The following is a 17,079-nucleotide window of genomic DNA, read 5'->3' on the forward strand; positions in this document are numbered from 1 at the left end:
TCTATATAAAACCTAGGTGGCTAGAAAGGTATCTACCTAGATAGATAGCTACCTGACGAAATAGATGATCTGAGCCAGTGTCTCCATTGGCCACTGCCATTGATGCTTCCCAGTACTGTAGATTGATTTACCAATTGGCGTATGGAAATTACTGTCCTTATATACGATGAGTCAGGATCAACACCCGCTCATCTGCGCGTTGTTATCGCATCATTGAATCAATCCGTCAGACATGGCAGATGAGCTAATGGATCCATCGATCTCCTCGACACTGTCTTATAGTTAGGTAGGTTAGCCTGCTCTTTAAAAAGTAACGGGAATGAGTAGTACCAATGTTAATGAATGTATACTTTTGATGTAATGCTAGTAAGGTGTGGTCGGGGCGGTTCCACCTAGTATACATACAGTTCGTCAACGGGAATCTCTTACTATTAACAATTATCTTGAGAAAAGAAAAGCATTGCAGTGGTAACCGGCCTGTGCTATGTTATAATCAATATATACATTAGGTCCCTAACCTACATACAATGTTCTAGAAGTACATATGTACAGCATATCCATCCATTAGATAGATAGGTACCTACAGATTCCCACCCAACCAATCAACCAACCGAGGTATCAATCGTCAATCGTCACAGGCATTAATCAACCAATCAAGCAGATAATTTTCGAGGGGACCTTGCCTCCATCTCACTACCCACCGGTTCTCTTGCAGGCAGTTCAGCAATGATGTTGCTGTCATTAGAGTGTTGAGGGTGATCGTTCTCTCTTGACGACGCAGCAGCGGCAGCAGTATTTGCGGCATCAAGTTCAGGCCTGAAATCATCCGAATGTAGTTGGGGTTTCCCTTCGAAATAATCTTTTTGGTCCTTCGCAGGGTCCGTGTTATTGTTATTATTAGCAGCGGCAGCAACAGTACTCTGTCGTTTTCTTCTCCGACTCCGTAGAATCAAGGCCACTGCTAAAAGACTAATGGCGACGGCGGCGACGGGGATGGCGACTGCTGGAGCAACGACGCTCGCACTGGAGTGAGAGCCCGACGACGACGACGATGATGATGATGATGATGATGAACCAGAAGTAGGTGGTGGCGTTCTGTATACGGTAACTGCTGCTCCGTTCGTTGAAGTCGGCGGTGCCGTGCCATTTGTAGTGGTAGCAGGAACAACAGAACTGGTCGGATAGTATCCAAGAGACGATAACTGCGCTTCAGCGAAGACTGGGAGGCGGCCAGTGAAGCTTCCTGTGACAGAAGCGACTGGATCGACAGAAACCTTCCGACATCGCCGGGAGCCACGTTCGAACTGTTGGCGCAGTATGCCACAAAGTCCCGCAGCGACCCGGGGACCCCGGAGTCATTCAACACGGTACAGTTGCTATTAGTCTGATTTGCGACGCAGTCTGCGCAGGTATCCAGATTCACGGTGAATGTGGGTTGCAGAGTGATGGACCTTTGCCCGCTACTTCCGCTTCAAGCATGGCATTATCTTATACACATTAGGTATGGTTGTCAGAAGTGAAATGTTCTCGCAAAGGGGGGGGATTAGTAGATGGGTCTTGAAAAGGTGTGCCTGAGAAAGACAGAAACATACTGCATGGATCATAGCAATTGGCTGGAACTGCCGTGAGATCTGTGCTGATCTGCCTTCGACTGATTTTGGCGACAAACTCCCAAAGTGCCCTCGGAGAAACCATGGCGCCCTGCTGCATGATATCCCTATACTCCGTAGATATGCGGCAGAAAGCTTGGTGGAACGCAGGACGGAGCCCCAGAGAGGCACCTATATAAGGGGCAGGTAAGTAGGTAGGTATTAGAACAAGTAACAAACCATCAACAGTGATATGATCCGGGGGTTTTAGATAAAAAGGGAACTATTTCCCAGAAAACTTCCCCCATGCGGACACACTCCTCGCAGGAAGAAAGGGGAAAGGAAAAGGGACCACAAGGCTGAGAGGCAAACCCCGCTTCTAAATATGTATTACCTACCTAACAGTACCCCCTACTAGTATTTCGATCAGACCTATCCTAATGCACTCTGCATCACCTACCCCATCCTAAACAAGGCTGGAAGACAGACAGAAACATCAGAAACAAAGCCCTACCCCAACCTCAAGAAGCTTAAGCATTATATGGTGTGCAGTTAGTCGGGGGGCCTGAAAGGAAAATAGAATGTCATTAGGCTGGTTCATGGAGCCGGGCGCATGGCGTAGTGCCACGATGCTTGGAACCCCAACGTATCTGTCGATATATCCAAGATCTGCACGTGCTACTTCCTTCTATATCCCGTGGCGGTCTGACATTAGGCTGTCCTCCATCGAGCAGAGCGGACTATTATGTAGTATAGAAACTAGACCTAACAAGACAGGATTCGAAGAGGAAAAAGAGTCGAATGACAAAAACAAGATTAAATCTGAGATATATGTATAACGAAATAATTATGTTTTCTTATGTTGACTTCAAGCTCTTCTCTTCTCTTCTCCCCGGCGCACTGCAGCAATGCCAGTCAATGGGTATCGTATCATGTGCGTATGTGTTGCCTGCATATGTCCAGCTAAAAGTGTTGAACAGATTAGGTAGGTAGATAGATGCTCAATCATTCTGACCGCATCATAGACATTGATAATCAGGCGGAACCAGCCGAGATGATATCGCCCTTCTCATTAACAAGATGCTCATCGGACTTGATAGGGCCCTCTCCGACACCCGTCAGGATGACCCTGCTGATACCATTCTTCAGAACGTCCACGGCTCTGGAATCCAACTTGTCCAGCTCGACACCCTTGGTGACGTCCTTCACCGGCTCGCCGAACGGACCGTCCCAGCCCTCCGTGCGCTCGCCCAGAATGGCCTTGAACGTGCCCGCGACGAGCTCCGAGACTTCATCGAGGTAGTACACCACCGCATTGGGGCCCGCATCGAACGTGTACGCGCACACGGTCTTGCCAACGGCGCGGTTGACGTCGTGGACGAGACGGATAGCCGCCCGCGAGACATCGTTCATGTAGAAGATTGGCGGCCACGAGTCAAGGCAGGTGGCGTGGAAGCTGTTGGAGTCGCGCATCGTTATCTCCGCAAAGGCAGGGAAGTCACGGTTACGGATGGCGGTCTCGATGGCAGCCATCCGCTCTGGGACGACGGACTGCGCGCGGGTCGCGAACAGAGAGGAAGTCGCAACGGTGGTCTGCATGCCCTCGGTGCTGGGAACGTCCTTCTTCTCAGCGCTGACAACCAGGATCATGGCTCGCATCTCGGGCCAGTGCGACGCCGGCGCGATCTCCTCAGCGATGCTGTCGCTGCCGTCCGCGAGGGTGCCCGCCCGCCAGGCGACATACCCGCCCATCAGAGAGCGGCAGGCGGAGCCGGACCCCTGACGCGCGATACGGCTGAGGTCCCGTGGGGACTGGGGCAATTGATAGAGATCTGCAATGGCGCGGATGAGGGCAGCAAAGCCGGCAGCGGAGCTGGCCAGGCCAGCGGCAGTAGGGAAGTTGTTCTCGGAGACGATGCGCAGCGGGAGGGTCGAGAGCTTGGGGAGGGACGGGTCCGCGGACTCAAGGCCCTGGCGAAGAGAGCGCAGCTGCGAGAGGCAGGCAAGGGTACGCTTGGAGGACTGGATATCCTGGGGCTTGCCATTGAGGGTGAGGGTGTCACCTGTGGGGTAGACAGCGGAACAGGAGGCGGTGGTGAGGGTGCGCAGGGAGCGCTGGGACAGGGTAACGGAGAGGGAGGAGTTTGTCGGGAGGTTCAGAGTAGCATCCCGCTTGCCCCAGTATCTAATCGAGTCTGTCAGCAAATTGTCTGTTGCGTCGGATGAATCGAACATGTTGACGTGGAGGGGCAGGATCGCAAACTCACTTGATGACGGCGATGTTGACGGGAGCTGTGGTGGTGGCCCGGTAGACGGTCTTGTCTCTTGAGTCCGCCATGTTTCCTTTACTTCAGAATAGAAAATTTATGGAGGTTTGAGGAGTGGAGGAGAAGGATGCAGGACCGTTTATGTACAGATATGAAGCTATACAAGCCAACGAGTCGGCGTTAGCCAAGGCGGTGAGGGCGAGGGCGGCCCGTGCGGCGTTTTCGGGCTCGTCAGATCTTCGCTTTCTTGATCGTTTCCTCGTCCGCTCCAGCTCACATCCCGCCGCCTCCGCCCTCCATTTCCTTCTCTTCCTCCCTCTTGCTGCCATTGCCCTCGATCTGTTCACCATGGGCAACAGTGCTAGCACGCCGGAACCCCCTCCGGCTGGGAAATGCCCCGTCGACCACAAGACCCGCGAGATCTGGCTGCAGCAGCACCAAGGCTCCAGCGGCGCTCCTCCTCACCCTTTCCCGCCTTCTGCCAAAGCCTCCGCAGAGGCCTCCTCGACGTCAGAAGACCCTGTTACTAAATTGCGACGGCCGCTCTCCAATGAGCGCGAAGTGAGCAGTATCCCGCGGGCGCTGGACTCTGGGTCCCAGTCGCCCGGCGGCTCTTCAGATACCCCCGCTCCCGCACCGTCCCCATACGCCGCCTCGCATGCCTCTCCCTCCAACGCGGAGTCCGAGACAGGTCACGACCCTGCAACCGGCAATTGGATCTACCCGTCCGAGCGGCAGTTCTTTGAGGCGCTTATCCGCAAGAATAACACCCCTACCTCGGTGACCTCGCCCACCGAACTGGCCACATCCGTGGCATCCATCATTCCGATCCACAATGCTGTCAATGAGCGTGCCTGGGCCGAGATTTTGGACTGGGAAAGCCGTGCCCCTGCGGATGATCCGGGCAGCAAGAAGTGCGGAGGACCGCGGTTGTATTCGTTCCGGGGTTTGGGTGTCGAGCCACAGTTCCTGAGTCCGCGCGCGCGGATAAACGGATGGCTGGGATATCAGCGGCCATTCGATCGGCACGACTGGGTCGTGGAGCGCTGTGGAGGCAAGAGGATCGAGTATGTTATAGATTTCTATCAAGGAAAGTCGTCCGGAGGAAACAATGCTGCGGGGTTGGCGGCGAATGCCGGTCCCGGGAAATTGAGCTTCTATCTGGATGTACGACCGAAGCTGAATAGCTGGGAAGGGTGGAGAATGAGAATCAATCGGTTCCTCGGAATCTGAAGCGGAATATGACATGAATCCCCGGTTGTGGTTTTGTACTTGGCAATATAGAGGTGAAAAAGGAGTATGTATGGGCAATGGAATATCACGGCTGTATCATATAGAGATGTATAACATGTGCTATGTACGATAAATCATCAGATACCAATGACAAAAGACATATCCTGCTCCTCCCATAATGCGCCAAGCAACCCGTTAAAAGACCCAAACAGCTGCATAACAGACAGGAAACGGACAACGTTAACTGCAGTAGAGGGAATCATGCAGACATGGCAAGAAAACACGACTCCAGAAGCTAGAATCATACAGACGGAGACACAGGATGACATTCGGCTGAACCAATTCATCATAATCAAGGGATGGTGGCAGCCAGGACGACGATGAGCAAGATCACTGCCAGGATGAGGAGTAGGCAGAAAGCCTTCTTCCTCGCGTTCTTTTGATACCTGCTCGCGCTGCGCAGCTCGATATTTGCACCCCTAGTCTCGTTCGTCACGTTCTCCACGTTCTCAGCAATGATGTCTAGCTGGCCTCCTTGCTCGTGCACGATATGCGCAACGTCCCGGAACAGTTCGTTCAGCTCTCCCACGCTCTGCTCAATGTTGCGTATCTCAGCCTCGCGCTCGATAATCAATGCATCCTGGAAGTCGACCTCTGCCTGGTTTGCAAGGCGCGGCTCCTCGAGTAGTTGTTGCTGCCGCTGAGCTTCCGCGGATGGGGGAAAAACGCCGCCTTCATCAATGGCGGTACGAGCAGCAACTGCGGAGGCGCGCTGCTTCTCTAGGGCACGGCGCTGGACGGTCTGGAACTCTTCAAGGGTGGATTTGAATTCTGATGACAGCTTCTGCTGCGTCCATTTCTGGGAGGGCTTGAGGGGTGTTAGCAGTTGTTATCCCCTGGACCGGCGATAAGGCATTGATCGCCAATTGTGCGGTAGATACGACAGAATAAGATCAGAGGCGGTCCTGTCTTTTGGATTGGATACGTACATTGACATCCTCCCACGTCTGAACCTTCTTGATGCCTTCACCGACGTCCTTGAACCCAGCGCGCGTTTCTTCCAGCAGGTTATGTACGCGTTCCCGGACCCGCTCAGTATCTCGCTTGGTCCCCAGCAGGGCGACTTGGCTCGACAGTCGTGAGATATTAGACGTCAGGGTAAACAGCTGGTTTGAAAGATTCTCCGTCAGGCGGTGGAACTCGGGGTCGTCGTGGTACTGGGGGACATCCCCGCGCCGCAGCGTGGTCGGCTGCGATTCAAGCGAACTTAACCGGTCGAAGGACATTACGGGAAGACAGACCAGGGTCTGGATCGATGTACCTATGACAGGGAGGAGAAGGGTGCAGGTCAACTGCGAAGGGATGAGGGCGAAGGGAGGAGGTTGGTGATAAGCCGATGTTGCTGCCTCGGGATACGAAACCGTCGCGGCTGTTGACGTCGTCGGGTCCGCAGGGTCCGCTCGGCGCTAGGCTGCTTCGGGGCCAGTTGGAACGTCCCTGCTGCGCCACGTGTCATGTGATATCATGAGGCTGTATCTGCATGAGGCTGTATCTGTGGCTGGTGTGTTTTGCTCGATGCGCAAAAACATCCGTTTCGTTGAAGCTCGTCCAGAGCAGACTGAGTGCTGTACTTCGTGCTCCGCTTCAGTCTCTCCACGTCTGCCCTCATCGCGCCTCAATTCTTCCGTTGCAGCTGGAGAGGCTTCTTGTCTTGAGCTCAGGCCATGTTGTGATTCCCTTTTGCATCTCTGATAAAAAGAGATTGGTCCTGCAGCTCCATCACCATGGCCGCAGCTAGGCCACGGCCGTACAGGCGCATCCTGACCTCCACGCTTCATCGGAGGTTTGTTCATGCTTCTGCTCTTGCGCTTCTAGTCTGCTACATTGTAGCATTCTTCATTGGTGTCAAGTCTTCATGTGAGTGCTGCGCTACAAACTCCATCGTTGCTGTCTTGGAGCAACTGCCCCGACAGCCGTATCCCGATTTATGTCGAGCTTATGTCTGACGTCCTGCTGCTAGTTCTTTGGTCATGGCTCCCATTCGGTGCATGCGGAGTGCGCACCCTTCTTCTCTTCGTATCTGCCCTCGCCGTTTTCGTCCTCCGTGTCGGCCAGATGCACATCGGCCAGAGAGCGACCAGCTCCCCATTTGGCACCTTCAAGCACCTGTTCCCTCTCCATGTTGCTCAGACATTTGGCTGGTACCTCTTCTCCGCATGGTGGTTTAGTGAGGTCTATGTGTGGTCGTCTTCGGACAAGGCACAATTGGGATGGGTGAAACCAGCCAGGTATGAGATCACTCCAAGTCCAGAAACCTGGCTGCATTGTTCCTAACAAAATCTCAGGCCCTACGAACGAATCTCACTGAACGAGCGGCCGATCTATCTTCATAGCTACCACATGCTCCTTGCTGTCCTGCAGTCACTGGTTCACCTGTACTTCGACCAAGACCGCCTCGATATCCCCGTTGCAAAGCCGGCCCCGGAGGCTGCAGACCAGCGGACCCACCCGGTACAGCCAGTTGTGAAGAGAATACAGAGAGCAATTCCACAGACTGTGCTCGACTCATTTGCCAGGAGTGTCCTGATGACACTTGCTGGCCCCATAATCTACGGGATTTTCCTCAGACGAACAGCATGGAGCTTGACGTTGTACTTCGCGAAGCTGTTCTGGAACTTCCCCAGGTCTGCAGCGGACCCTCCCGGACTGCTTCCTCCCCTCCACCTGTCCCTGCTTTTCCGATGTCTTACGTCGGGTGGGCTACTTCTCTTGCTGTGGCAGACGGCGAACCTCGCTTTCTCTTCGTTCCTTGCCCAGGAGCCTTTGAAGCGGGGCCAACCATTGACGACCGAGACAAAAGACCCGAACGGAAGCTTGCTGAATGGTTTGAAGGCGAAAAAGGAGACTGTCAAGACTTTCGCATTCTGGGAGCTGTGCTTTATCAGCCAGCGCTTCCCGGACCGCCGAAAGGCTATTTTCAACGACATTGACCGTGACGGCGGCGCGGCCTGGTCACAGATCCTGAACGCCTCCACCGACGTGATTAAGGGAATAACTGCACGAATCAATGACTACAAGAACCCACCATCCGCTGCCGTACCTCAGGAAGACTCGCAGCCCGCGGAGAAAGCCCAGCCCGCCATAAAGACACTGCCGCGTCTGGCCAACCCTCCCAAGGAGGAGAACGTGTTCGCAGCGTCCCCGAAGGGAACATCCCGCCATGAAAAGTTCGGAGAGGCCATCAGCACGACAGCAAAGTCCTACGGGCAGTCCCCAGACTGGACGCCCACCGCGCGGGCCAAAGCCCGTGACATGTTGGACCGCGCCTCGACGGCCGTGCTGAGCCCGGAGCGGAAACAGAAGCTCCTCGAATCCTCGCAGGAACTGAAGATGCTCACTGGTGCAGACGACCAGAAAATCTCCCCGGAAAAAGTCCACCCCTTCATCGCCCAGATTCTCCGCTCCCCGGTAGGCCAGACGTTCCGCCAAAGCTACGCTCGCCGTCTCCGCAGCATCGTCCTTGGCCGCGGCCCATACTCCGACCTTAGCCCCGTCATCGACGCGACGGAATCTCTGACGCGCCTCCTCGTCGCCAGTCTGGCAGAGGATCCCTTCGGTAAAGTCCAGGCTGATGTCCCCGCCGTCGTGCGACTCTTCACTGAGACGATCATGACCCTCGACGATTTTATCAACGGCGCCGGTCGTCTCGACGTCCACTGGACGGACGTCACCTTCCCGCCCTCTAGCCAACCAGATGCCCAGGCCCAGGCGCGTCGCGTCCCGGATGTCGAGCTCGTCCTGACCGCGCTAAAGACCTCCCTCGCGGACCTCCTGAATGCGTTTAAGCTGTACCTCTCCGAGGTCGGGGTCAAGGGCAAGGATCTCAGACTCGCGAGGGAGGCGGCTGGGTTGACGACCGCTGACGAGGACAAGGATGCCTTGTCATCCGGGTCGGCGTCGTCTTGATATGATATGATAACGATGGGGTTGAGTTGCGTTACCATCGCATTGCATTGCATTGCATGTGCGTTATTATATTACTGAATTGCTAGAAAAGTCTCTTTTTATTGTTACGTGAGTAGCAAGCAATGGGACGGGTGCATGTATGTATTGTAAATCTGTATCTAGGCCCTAGGGAGCATGGAAGGAGTGAAAGGAGTTTTGTTGAAATTTTTCACACTTTTTTCTGCCTCGAAATTTACTAGTTTGGACATGAGAATCGAAATTTAATACGGTATTTTGTTTTGCACTCTACCTCGATTTCTGAGTCCCTTCTTTTGGTTTGCTTAATTCCATACGCTTTTTTGCTGCGTTAGATTCGCTAGTAAATTCCAGTTATTAGCATGTGATCCGCCTGCCCGGGCCCGGATGTCAAGAATAGAATTAATCAATCACTTGGGGTGCTACTGGCCCCCCTCCCCCCCCTCCTCCCCTCCTCAACATGCTATTCTAACAGTCTTGGTCAATCATCAGTAATATCATCATCCAGTCCTATTTTCTAATGCCCTAATAATATTCTCTCCGTATATCTACCTAATTTCCCTCAAAAGTTAGGCAATTAGGCAATTTGTCGGTTGGGGTACCTACCTTCATGCCTCATCAACAACCAACTTGGGGCAAGAGAGCTTAGTTGCTACCCGGCTCACTACATATATTAACGTTAACTTAGATTAGATCAGATTAATAAGCTACCTAGCGAGTTAATAGCGCCAATGATAGGTATTGATCACATTACAGAATCAACAGTAACAGTCATAAGTACATAGTTGAGCCAATCTGTCACATTCTGAGAATGTAATAACCCCTAGCTTTCTTTCTTTGGCAGGACCTCTCTCGTACCCAGACTAGACCACTATCAGATTTCGATTTGATTTGATTTAAATAGTGACCACCATGAGAAGCGGTCATTTTGGTTTAAATTTAACCAGCAGGCGTCATTAGATAAAGGCAAGGTACTGTACTGCCCACCACACGGAATGGGACGGGTAGTGTGGTCACGTATTCTATTCACCCGAAGCCCCAAATTCTAAATCCTTCTTTTGATCTGCTCTAGATAAGTTAGTGACCAATGGAGTTTGCACAAGGAACGATTCTTTCTTCAGAACAATTCAGATTACTAACTACATCCAACACGCTAGCTTGCTAATGCTGCGATGTGCTATATAAGATAAAATGTGATGTATGTACAGTACATACGACAACAACCTAGGCTCTCACTAGAACCCAGGTATCATCGATCATCCATCATATATACCGACGATGACGATGGCATATGTGTATAAATAGGTAGATGACGGCCGTGATGAATATGACGATGTATATATACCCCCCTTTTCCTCACTTTCCGCCCCAGCAAGTTTTTTTTCCTCCCAAATAATATATAGCCCAACTCGAAATTTTTTATTTTGCCTTCAAAAAAAGGGGAAAGGAGAAAAGGAACAAAACAGGATCCGGCACGTATGTAGTTGACAAAAAGGCTTGTGTAATGATGACAAGGGAAGCGAAAAAAAAGGGGGGAATGGATGAATCTGAGAGGAACGCTCGCAAAAAGCAGCACACGTTACCCACACAGACCAGAAAAGCCGGGAAAAAAACTCCTGGTTCTTTTTACTCCTCAACCTCAAATCATACACACAAAAGGTCGTGTCACGTCACAATCGCTGCCATTTCTAAGATGTGGCAGGCAATTTCCCCTGCCGCCGTTCGACTGCCCCTTTTCTTGACTCCAAAACTCACCCTTGGAAGATGTTAAATCGCGATAGCGGACAGACATGCTCAAAAGAAGCAATAACATGATGGTGCTTGACGCCTGCACTGTAGAGATAATCGAATCGCAAGCGGAACCAAGATTAAGCAAGCAAAGGGCGAAGCACGGAGCGGAAAACCCAAGAGACGGGTATCAAAAACAGTGTCTAACACAGGCGAACGGAAGTGAATAGAACTGAATGGATCGAAACGAACAAGGTTCGCCATGAAGAATGCCACCTAGGTCTCCGAGGACCGAAAATGCAGAATTATGAACCAGAGAGATAGATACCCTGAAAGACGGCCGGGCCATTTCACGTGATTGCGTGGAGATGGGAAACATAATGGTCTCAAGATTCGTCCAACACTTCGTTGATGGTGTTCGAGGTGAGCGTTCCTGTCGTCGATGGCATTGTAGAGCCAGCTCCACCGCCGCCGCTCGTACTCACGGGCACTCTGCCTCCCTGTTCGTTGACGTTTGCCAGCCTCACTTCAGATTGCGGCTCATCCTTCATGCATGCGTTCTCGAGTATGTTGGTCCACTTCCCGCTTGTCCCTGCGTGACTGTGCTTCAGATGCTGCCGGAAATGATCCGCGCGGTAAAACTTCTTGGCATTGTTGCACTCGCCAAACTTGTGCACTGTGGTCAGGTGTTCGAACCTGCGATCCCAATCCGGCTGAGGGAAGTTGGGGAATTCATCACCGCAATAACCACATGTATCATGTGTAGGCCCCGCACTCGACTGTGCAGCTGGGGATGATGAAGGGTGGAAAGCAGCTTGATACCCTGAGAGGGCGGCGCATGACCAAGAATGACGGCGCAGATGAAGGGAGTTCTGGTGGCGCTCGGCCTCATTCTTGTTTTTGAACCTATTGTTACAAAATTGGCACGAGTATTGCTTCTCCATCTCATGGGCACTGTGGCGATAGGAGTTAATGTCAGTTGAAAATTTAATGAATGGAATGGCACCCCAGAGTAAATAATGTATATAAAGTGCCAATGAAGTTTGGACTCACCGCAGTTCTTCAGGACTGTCGAATTTCTTCGGCTTTTTAGGGCAACAGTCACAGATATACATTCCTCCAATTCGGGGCCCACCAGGCTTCGATGTGTTCAGTGCGGTCTGCACGGACATCTTGCGTGCTGATGCGGTGGTTTTGGGTTCCGACGGGACAGCAAACGATGGACTTCTCGCAGCAGAGTGAGTTGCCAGTGATCCGGGAGGGCTAGGGTTCAGAATCGACTTCTCGTGATATTGTTCAAGATCGGAACTGGGTGAGAGTCCCCCAGGAGAATGGCGATCGTACGAAGATACGCTGGTCATGCTACTACCACCCAGTGACAGGGAAGCCGAAGAAGCATAGGAACCAGTTCGTAAACTTGCCGATGAGGCGGATGACAACGATCCATGGGAGGGCGGGTACCGAGAGTTGGGAGAAGCGGTGCTCGTGAAAGGATGTCCAGTTGTCCTTCGTTGACCAAGATCACCGTTACTCGTGGCAGTATGAAGCGCATGCCTATCATCGCTCATCGGTTCCCGAGGCGGGGAAGATGCCCTCCTCTTCATGCCTTGTTGCTTGGACTGGGTTGATAGAGCATCAAGGTAAGGTGGTGTCCGATCTCCCACGTGAAGCTGCCTGAGATTTCCAGAGTCGTCCGAGGGGAAATCCCCTTCAACGTCCGAGAAGATACCCTGGTCATAGCTTCCCCTATTTGAACGACTAGTAAAGCTGAAATTATCTTCAAACTGCGGTGTTGTTCCGCCCCCGAATCGCCGGCTTGCTTCTCGCGCGTAAGCCGAATGTTCGAAATCTACTGCAGAAGACGGTGCGCTGCTCTCGACGCTGGGGCTTCGATAGTCGATATAGTCCTTCCAACCCGTTTTTGTCCCCGGTGAGATCCCCGGTGAGATACCACCTGACTGGGGACTATTGTACCACCGTAGATCTAATGTTCCGGGTGCGCCATCAGTGGCCCCAGGGGAGTGTAGGCTCCCTGTATTCCTCGAATGGAAGGGGAGGGTAGTGATTGGAGATCGACTATCACTTCCCAAATTTAGGGACTGTCGCGGAGGCGAATGTGGTTTCCCGATCTTTGACAGAAGGTGTTGATCATAGGCATCAGAGGAATCCTTCACACTTTTCCGAGAGAAATCCTGCTCACCCTTTAGGCTGTTTGCAAGTTAGCATCCTTGGAGCTATCGTCTATTTCCGTAACCCGTCCGCGAGCGGTCGTAGCCTCAAGACAATAGTTCCGTAACCCTCGAAATAAACAAAGGGAAACGGCTGAATGAAGCCGGTCTGACACTGAGAGAACTAATTTGGAAGATACTCACATGGGCTCAGATAGATTTGTAGAGATCGAGTTCCGAAATCCCTCATCCGTTGACTTCGGAGGTTCAATTCTGATCCGGGTCTCGGGACTCCTTGATACCGGCAAAGCCCTGCTCCTTCCACCCAATTCATCCAGGGTCATTCTCTCACTTCTGTGGATGGGTTCGGGACGACTATGGCCTCCAAATAGACTCGAGCTCGGGTTAATTGGAGCCAGTTTACCAATCCCCCCTACCCCCATGGAGTTCGCATGAATCCAGCCGGCATCATGACCGTTCTCGAGATCGTTGATCCGCGGAGGAGGAGGTAACGGTGGCGGAGCAAAGTGCTCTACATTTTTCGTCGGGATTCGCATCGGCCCTGAGGACGAGAAGGGCTGTCCAGACATGGTATCCGAAGGCGGGACTACTGCAGGACGGTGTCGGTCATAATTATTGAAATCATGGATGTGGATCGAGGGCGGGGAGGAAAGCCGTGGGAAGTCCATACTTGAATAGATGCTTGCCACTGGCAGGTAAAAACATCAAAGGAGATGACCAGTCAACTGGTTCCAGCTCCAAAAAAAAAGAAGGATTATAGTACACGCAATGTTTCCTTTTGTGGTGGCAAGAGACTAGCAAGCGGCGGTAAGCTTGCTGTACCGTTTAGCTGAGAAGCCAGCGCCGTCGTGGGGATTAGAACCAGCAGACGATCCCCGCCGTTGATCGATCGCCAGATAACCTCAGGCGCGGTGATCGTTGTCGAGGTCGATAGGGACGGAATGCGCGGCGATGGGTGACGGGTGGAACTCGAGAGCAGACGGGAGTGCTCTTTCTCGTGTCTACCTCGCAGCAGGATCGGGCTTAGGATGGAGATTCGACGGTATCGGATAGGGCTGAACGACCTATCCTGCTTGTATTTTTAGACGGATCAACCACGTCCTCGGCTGCTTCGTCAAGCGAAGACGTTCTCTGCCACAGGCGTAAACACAAGGCCCCTCTCTCTTTTCCGCAATCGCGTGCAGCAGGGACTCAATGGCGGGGAAAGCAGGAAGGGACCGAGAGCATGCTGAAACACGGCGGTACCGAAAGGAAAAGAAATGTAAGAAAACGGACGGCCAGCCAGTAGCCTTGCGGAAAACGGCTGCAAGATGGGGTTCTCCGGGAAGATATGTCCAATATGCGAAAGGGAAAAAGGTGTGATGTAGTATGAGTTGTCCGTGGGCGCACCTAAAAAGACGCCGGACTGTGGATGAAGCTGCAGATAGCAGAGGAAGATAGGATTGGATCCCTGCGGGCCTGAGGAAGCAGCCAATTCTACCGGGCAGGGAGGGTTTGGTCGGGCAGGAGACGTGCAGGAAGAGAGGAGAAGGGAGTTAATGAAAAAGCACGACCTGAGGAGGCTTCAGGCCATCATTCGCATCAGTATCCGCCCTAGCTGCAGGTCGGGCTGGTGGGCACAGCTCATGCTAGTACTGTGAGGAGATGGACCGGGGTTAGCCCGTTTTCCAGGAAGATTGTCACTTGTCAGAGGCCGTAGTGATACGGACAGAAGGGCTAGTATCCGATGGAGATGGGACCGCGCCGTTGAGATAGGCCCGCGCGGGAACGTCCTTTGCGGGTGCTGGCAGGGCCGCAGGGCATGGCGACCAGGGTCTTTCCACAGGGCAGGCCGTGCCACCAGCAGATCATCTTCCGCCGTGACGAAGTATGGAGCCTTGTCTCGAACATTAATAATAACCAGACGGCACGAGGAGCTTCTTTACTGTACAGACCGTAACTCGGTATCGCGCACTGTTTACTCCGTGGTTACTCCGTACGCGGTATGGAGTACAAATAGCACCGTAGTAGCTAGGGGTTGGGGCCAAAGCCAGTGGCACGCTAGAAGGCCGTAGGAATCCTCCATGGAGCGGTGAACGCTGGCCTACGATCTCCAGGCAAAAAAAAAGTCCGACTTTGCCCAGCCAGCGTAGCCTGCCCATACTGCTGGATCGTTACGCGGTACGGAGTACGCGAGAGCACGGTACTCGCCAGGTAAACAAAGGTAAAATAAAAAAAAATACAACCACGGCTGACCACGCCTGCCCTCTTGTACTGCAGACGGTAAGATCTCTTCAGATCAGAGTCAGATCAAGAAAATCCCCCCATCATCCGTCGTTTCACATAACCGCCCAGCAAGTGTCACCGTGAGTTCTTCGGGATCGAGTGGTGACCTTCCCGCTCACGACCCGGACGGAGAGACCACACCCCCCTCCAGGCGCTCGACCAGCATCTCATGACCCTCCTCGAACTGGGACAAACAGAAATTAGCCATGCTGAATCTATTGTCACGACTAGTCAGCTCTTCCCCTCGAAATACCAGGGAGCAGTCGGAGACCAGGGCTGCCCTAGAAAAGTCTCAGCTCCACCTGGTGCGGTCGCTGGCCTTGTCAAAGCATGACCCGTTGCACTAAACAAGCTCCACCTCTAGAAGCATGCACTGCCACACTGATGGTCCTGCCGGCCAGCTTAGCATCAACTCTGAAGGTCTCAACGCCTGCACTCCGTACTCCCCGTACGGAGCCTCGAAAGGAGTCCACTGGAGACTACGATGGCCCTATGCAGCGAACCCCGTACCTAGCACGTACAGGACGCGCATGTTATGGATAACTAATATTGTGTGTCGCAGCTGTTCCGATAGCGCAACCACATCTGTTCGTCACTCGAACCAACCCAGCAGCCCCTACAGGCGTCTGTATACCTGGATTGACGAACTCATGGGAGAACCTGTCTGTGCTCTGTTGAACACGGTTCCACAGCCATGTCGTGACCTCAACGGCTGTAATAATGATTGGATCCAGCCAGATACGCAATTGAGGTTCTCTTGAGGCCCAGGGAAACACTCCGGCAAGGCTGCGCAGGTGCAGGGCCTAGGAGGTTGTCTGTCTAGGTTAACGCGTCGATCAGACAGCTTGCCTGTGAGAGCCAAGACCTGATGGCTCTGTCAACCATTTTACACCCCCAGGGGCCCGGTACCAAGTCGTAGCTGACCTGGCTAACAAATAATAATAATAATAATAATACAAGTAGATATCACCTCGGTCAGTGAGTCATGGTTCCCAGCGTCTACTTCTGCTTCCTCCGGGGAAACAGTCGAGGGCTCGGGAAATTGGCAGGTATGGATCGAGAAGCGCTCTCTCTCTGGTTTAACCGGGTTCTGACGCGAGGGCGCTGCGCATAAGGCGAGTTGAACCGGGCCAGGCCAGCGGCAGGATGCGCCCTGAAGCACAGCTGCAGCCATAAAGTTAGGCTAGGCGGCTGCCGGGGCGCCGTCAGCCTTAAGAGGCTGCGGCTGCGTGCCCGTGCGCACGGCTCTAGTTAAGGAAGTTTAATGATGAGCTGCCGCAGTCCCAGACGGAATCTCTTCTGACCCCTCATTCTACCCTGGTACTCCCCGAGGCGCTGCCCTACGTGAAGCGCGCCTCGTACACCGGTACTTTTATCATACATGGTACATTGCAGACTGTGAGATGAATCGCTGATCGCCTTCGGGATTTGCTCCAAATAGAAGGTCCCGTCGACACGGTTCGGGAACAGAGATCACTTAAGTGGGGATGGGGCCTAGTGTTTCCTTCCCAACTCACAACCTGCTTCCTGGAGGCTGGAATGCTGAGAGAACAGCCGAGAAGTGAAGCAGCGCCTAGGCGCCTAGGCCTTTCTCTTCTTTATCTTTACAGGCACTGGAATGAGAGAAGCTTTTGAGCTTTTGTTGAGGTCGCAGCGGATGAGAGCCGGTCAGCCGGGCCCGCCCTGAGTGATACCCAGAATACATCAGTCCGCAGCCTCGTTCGAGGCTCAAAGATTGAAGGGTCTGCCCGGTTCCCTTTGGGGTTCAGATCACAAACGCCGGGAGCGTGGTCTCTCAGGATCCCTGCTAAGTGTGGAGCTACAACG

The 17,079-nt window shown here is 53.0% G+C and overlaps 8 protein-coding genes across 8 annotated transcripts; 4 read left to right on the top strand and 4 right to left on the bottom strand.

The window, feature by feature from the left end:
• Positions 1-653: 653 nt before the first annotated feature.
• On the bottom strand, positions 654-1,710 carry VTN00DRAFT_1363 (uncharacterized protein; the record flags this gene model as incomplete). Its single annotated transcript, XM_069427462.1, has 2 exons — positions 654-1,243; positions 1,593-1,710. 2 exons carry the CDS (start codon positions 1,708-1,710, stop codon positions 654-656), a joined length of 708 nt encoding a protein of 235 aa, XP_069292065.1.
• Positions 1,711-2,624: 914 nt separating this feature from the next.
• Positions 2,625-3,927, bottom strand: VTN00DRAFT_1364 (uncharacterized protein; the record flags this gene model as incomplete). The annotated part of the gene is made up of 2 exons (XM_069427463.1): positions 2,625-3,774; positions 3,857-3,927. The coding sequence occupies 2 exons, from the start codon at positions 3,925-3,927 to the stop codon at positions 2,625-2,627; spliced, it is 1,221 nt and encodes a 406-aa protein (XP_069292066.1).
• Positions 3,928-3,997: 70 nt separating this feature from the next.
• Positions 3,998-5,089, top strand: VTN00DRAFT_1365 (uncharacterized protein; the record flags this gene model as incomplete). The annotated part of the gene is made up of 1 exon (XM_069427464.1): positions 3,998-5,089. The coding sequence occupies one exon, from the start codon at positions 3,998-4,000 to the stop codon at positions 5,087-5,089; it is 1,092 nt and encodes a 363-aa protein (XP_069292067.1).
• A 352-nt stretch (positions 5,090-5,441) lies between these two features.
• On the bottom strand, positions 5,442-6,375 carry VTN00DRAFT_1366 (uncharacterized protein; the record flags this gene model as incomplete). The annotated part of the gene is made up of 2 exons (XM_069427465.1): positions 5,442-5,957; positions 6,079-6,375. 2 exons carry the CDS (start codon positions 6,373-6,375, stop codon positions 5,442-5,444), a joined length of 813 nt encoding a protein of 270 aa, XP_069292068.1.
• Positions 6,376-6,873: 498 nt separating this feature from the next.
• On the top strand, positions 6,874-9,055 carry VTN00DRAFT_1367 (uncharacterized protein; the record flags this gene model as incomplete). The annotated part of the gene is made up of 3 exons (XM_069427466.1): positions 6,874-7,006; positions 7,110-7,377; positions 7,435-9,055. The coding sequence occupies 3 exons, from the start codon at positions 6,874-6,876 to the stop codon at positions 9,053-9,055; spliced, it is 2,022 nt and encodes a 673-aa protein (XP_069292069.1).
• Positions 9,056-10,379: 1,324 nt separating this feature from the next.
• Positions 10,380-10,841, top strand: VTN00DRAFT_1368 (uncharacterized protein; the record flags this gene model as incomplete). The annotated part of the gene is made up of 2 exons (XM_069427467.1): positions 10,380-10,405; positions 10,511-10,841. 2 exons carry the CDS (start codon positions 10,380-10,382, stop codon positions 10,839-10,841), a joined length of 357 nt encoding a protein of 118 aa, XP_069292070.1.
• A 343-nt stretch (positions 10,842-11,184) lies between these two features.
• Positions 11,185-13,655, bottom strand: VTN00DRAFT_1369 (uncharacterized protein; the record flags this gene model as incomplete). Its single annotated transcript, XM_069427468.1, has 3 exons — positions 11,185-11,752; positions 11,852-13,006; positions 13,171-13,655. 3 exons carry the CDS (start codon positions 13,653-13,655, stop codon positions 11,185-11,187), a joined length of 2,208 nt encoding a protein of 735 aa, XP_069292071.1.
• Positions 13,656-15,421: 1,766 nt separating this feature from the next.
• On the top strand, positions 15,422-16,013 carry VTN00DRAFT_1370 (uncharacterized protein; the record flags this gene model as incomplete). Its single annotated transcript, XM_069427470.1, has 3 exons — positions 15,422-15,557; positions 15,617-15,758; positions 15,815-16,013. The coding sequence occupies 3 exons, from the start codon at positions 15,422-15,424 to the stop codon at positions 16,011-16,013; spliced, it is 477 nt and encodes a 158-aa protein (XP_069292072.1).
• Between the last annotated feature and the right edge of the window lie 1,066 nt (positions 16,014-17,079).

The sequence above is a fragment of the Thermoascus crustaceus genome (assembly GCF_041956765.1).
Source record: "Thermoascus crustaceus strain CBS 181.67 unplaced genomic scaffold VTN00scaffold_1, whole genome shotgun sequence".
NCBI lineage: Eukaryota > Fungi > Ascomycota > Eurotiomycetes > Eurotiales > Thermoascaceae > Thermoascus > Thermoascus crustaceus.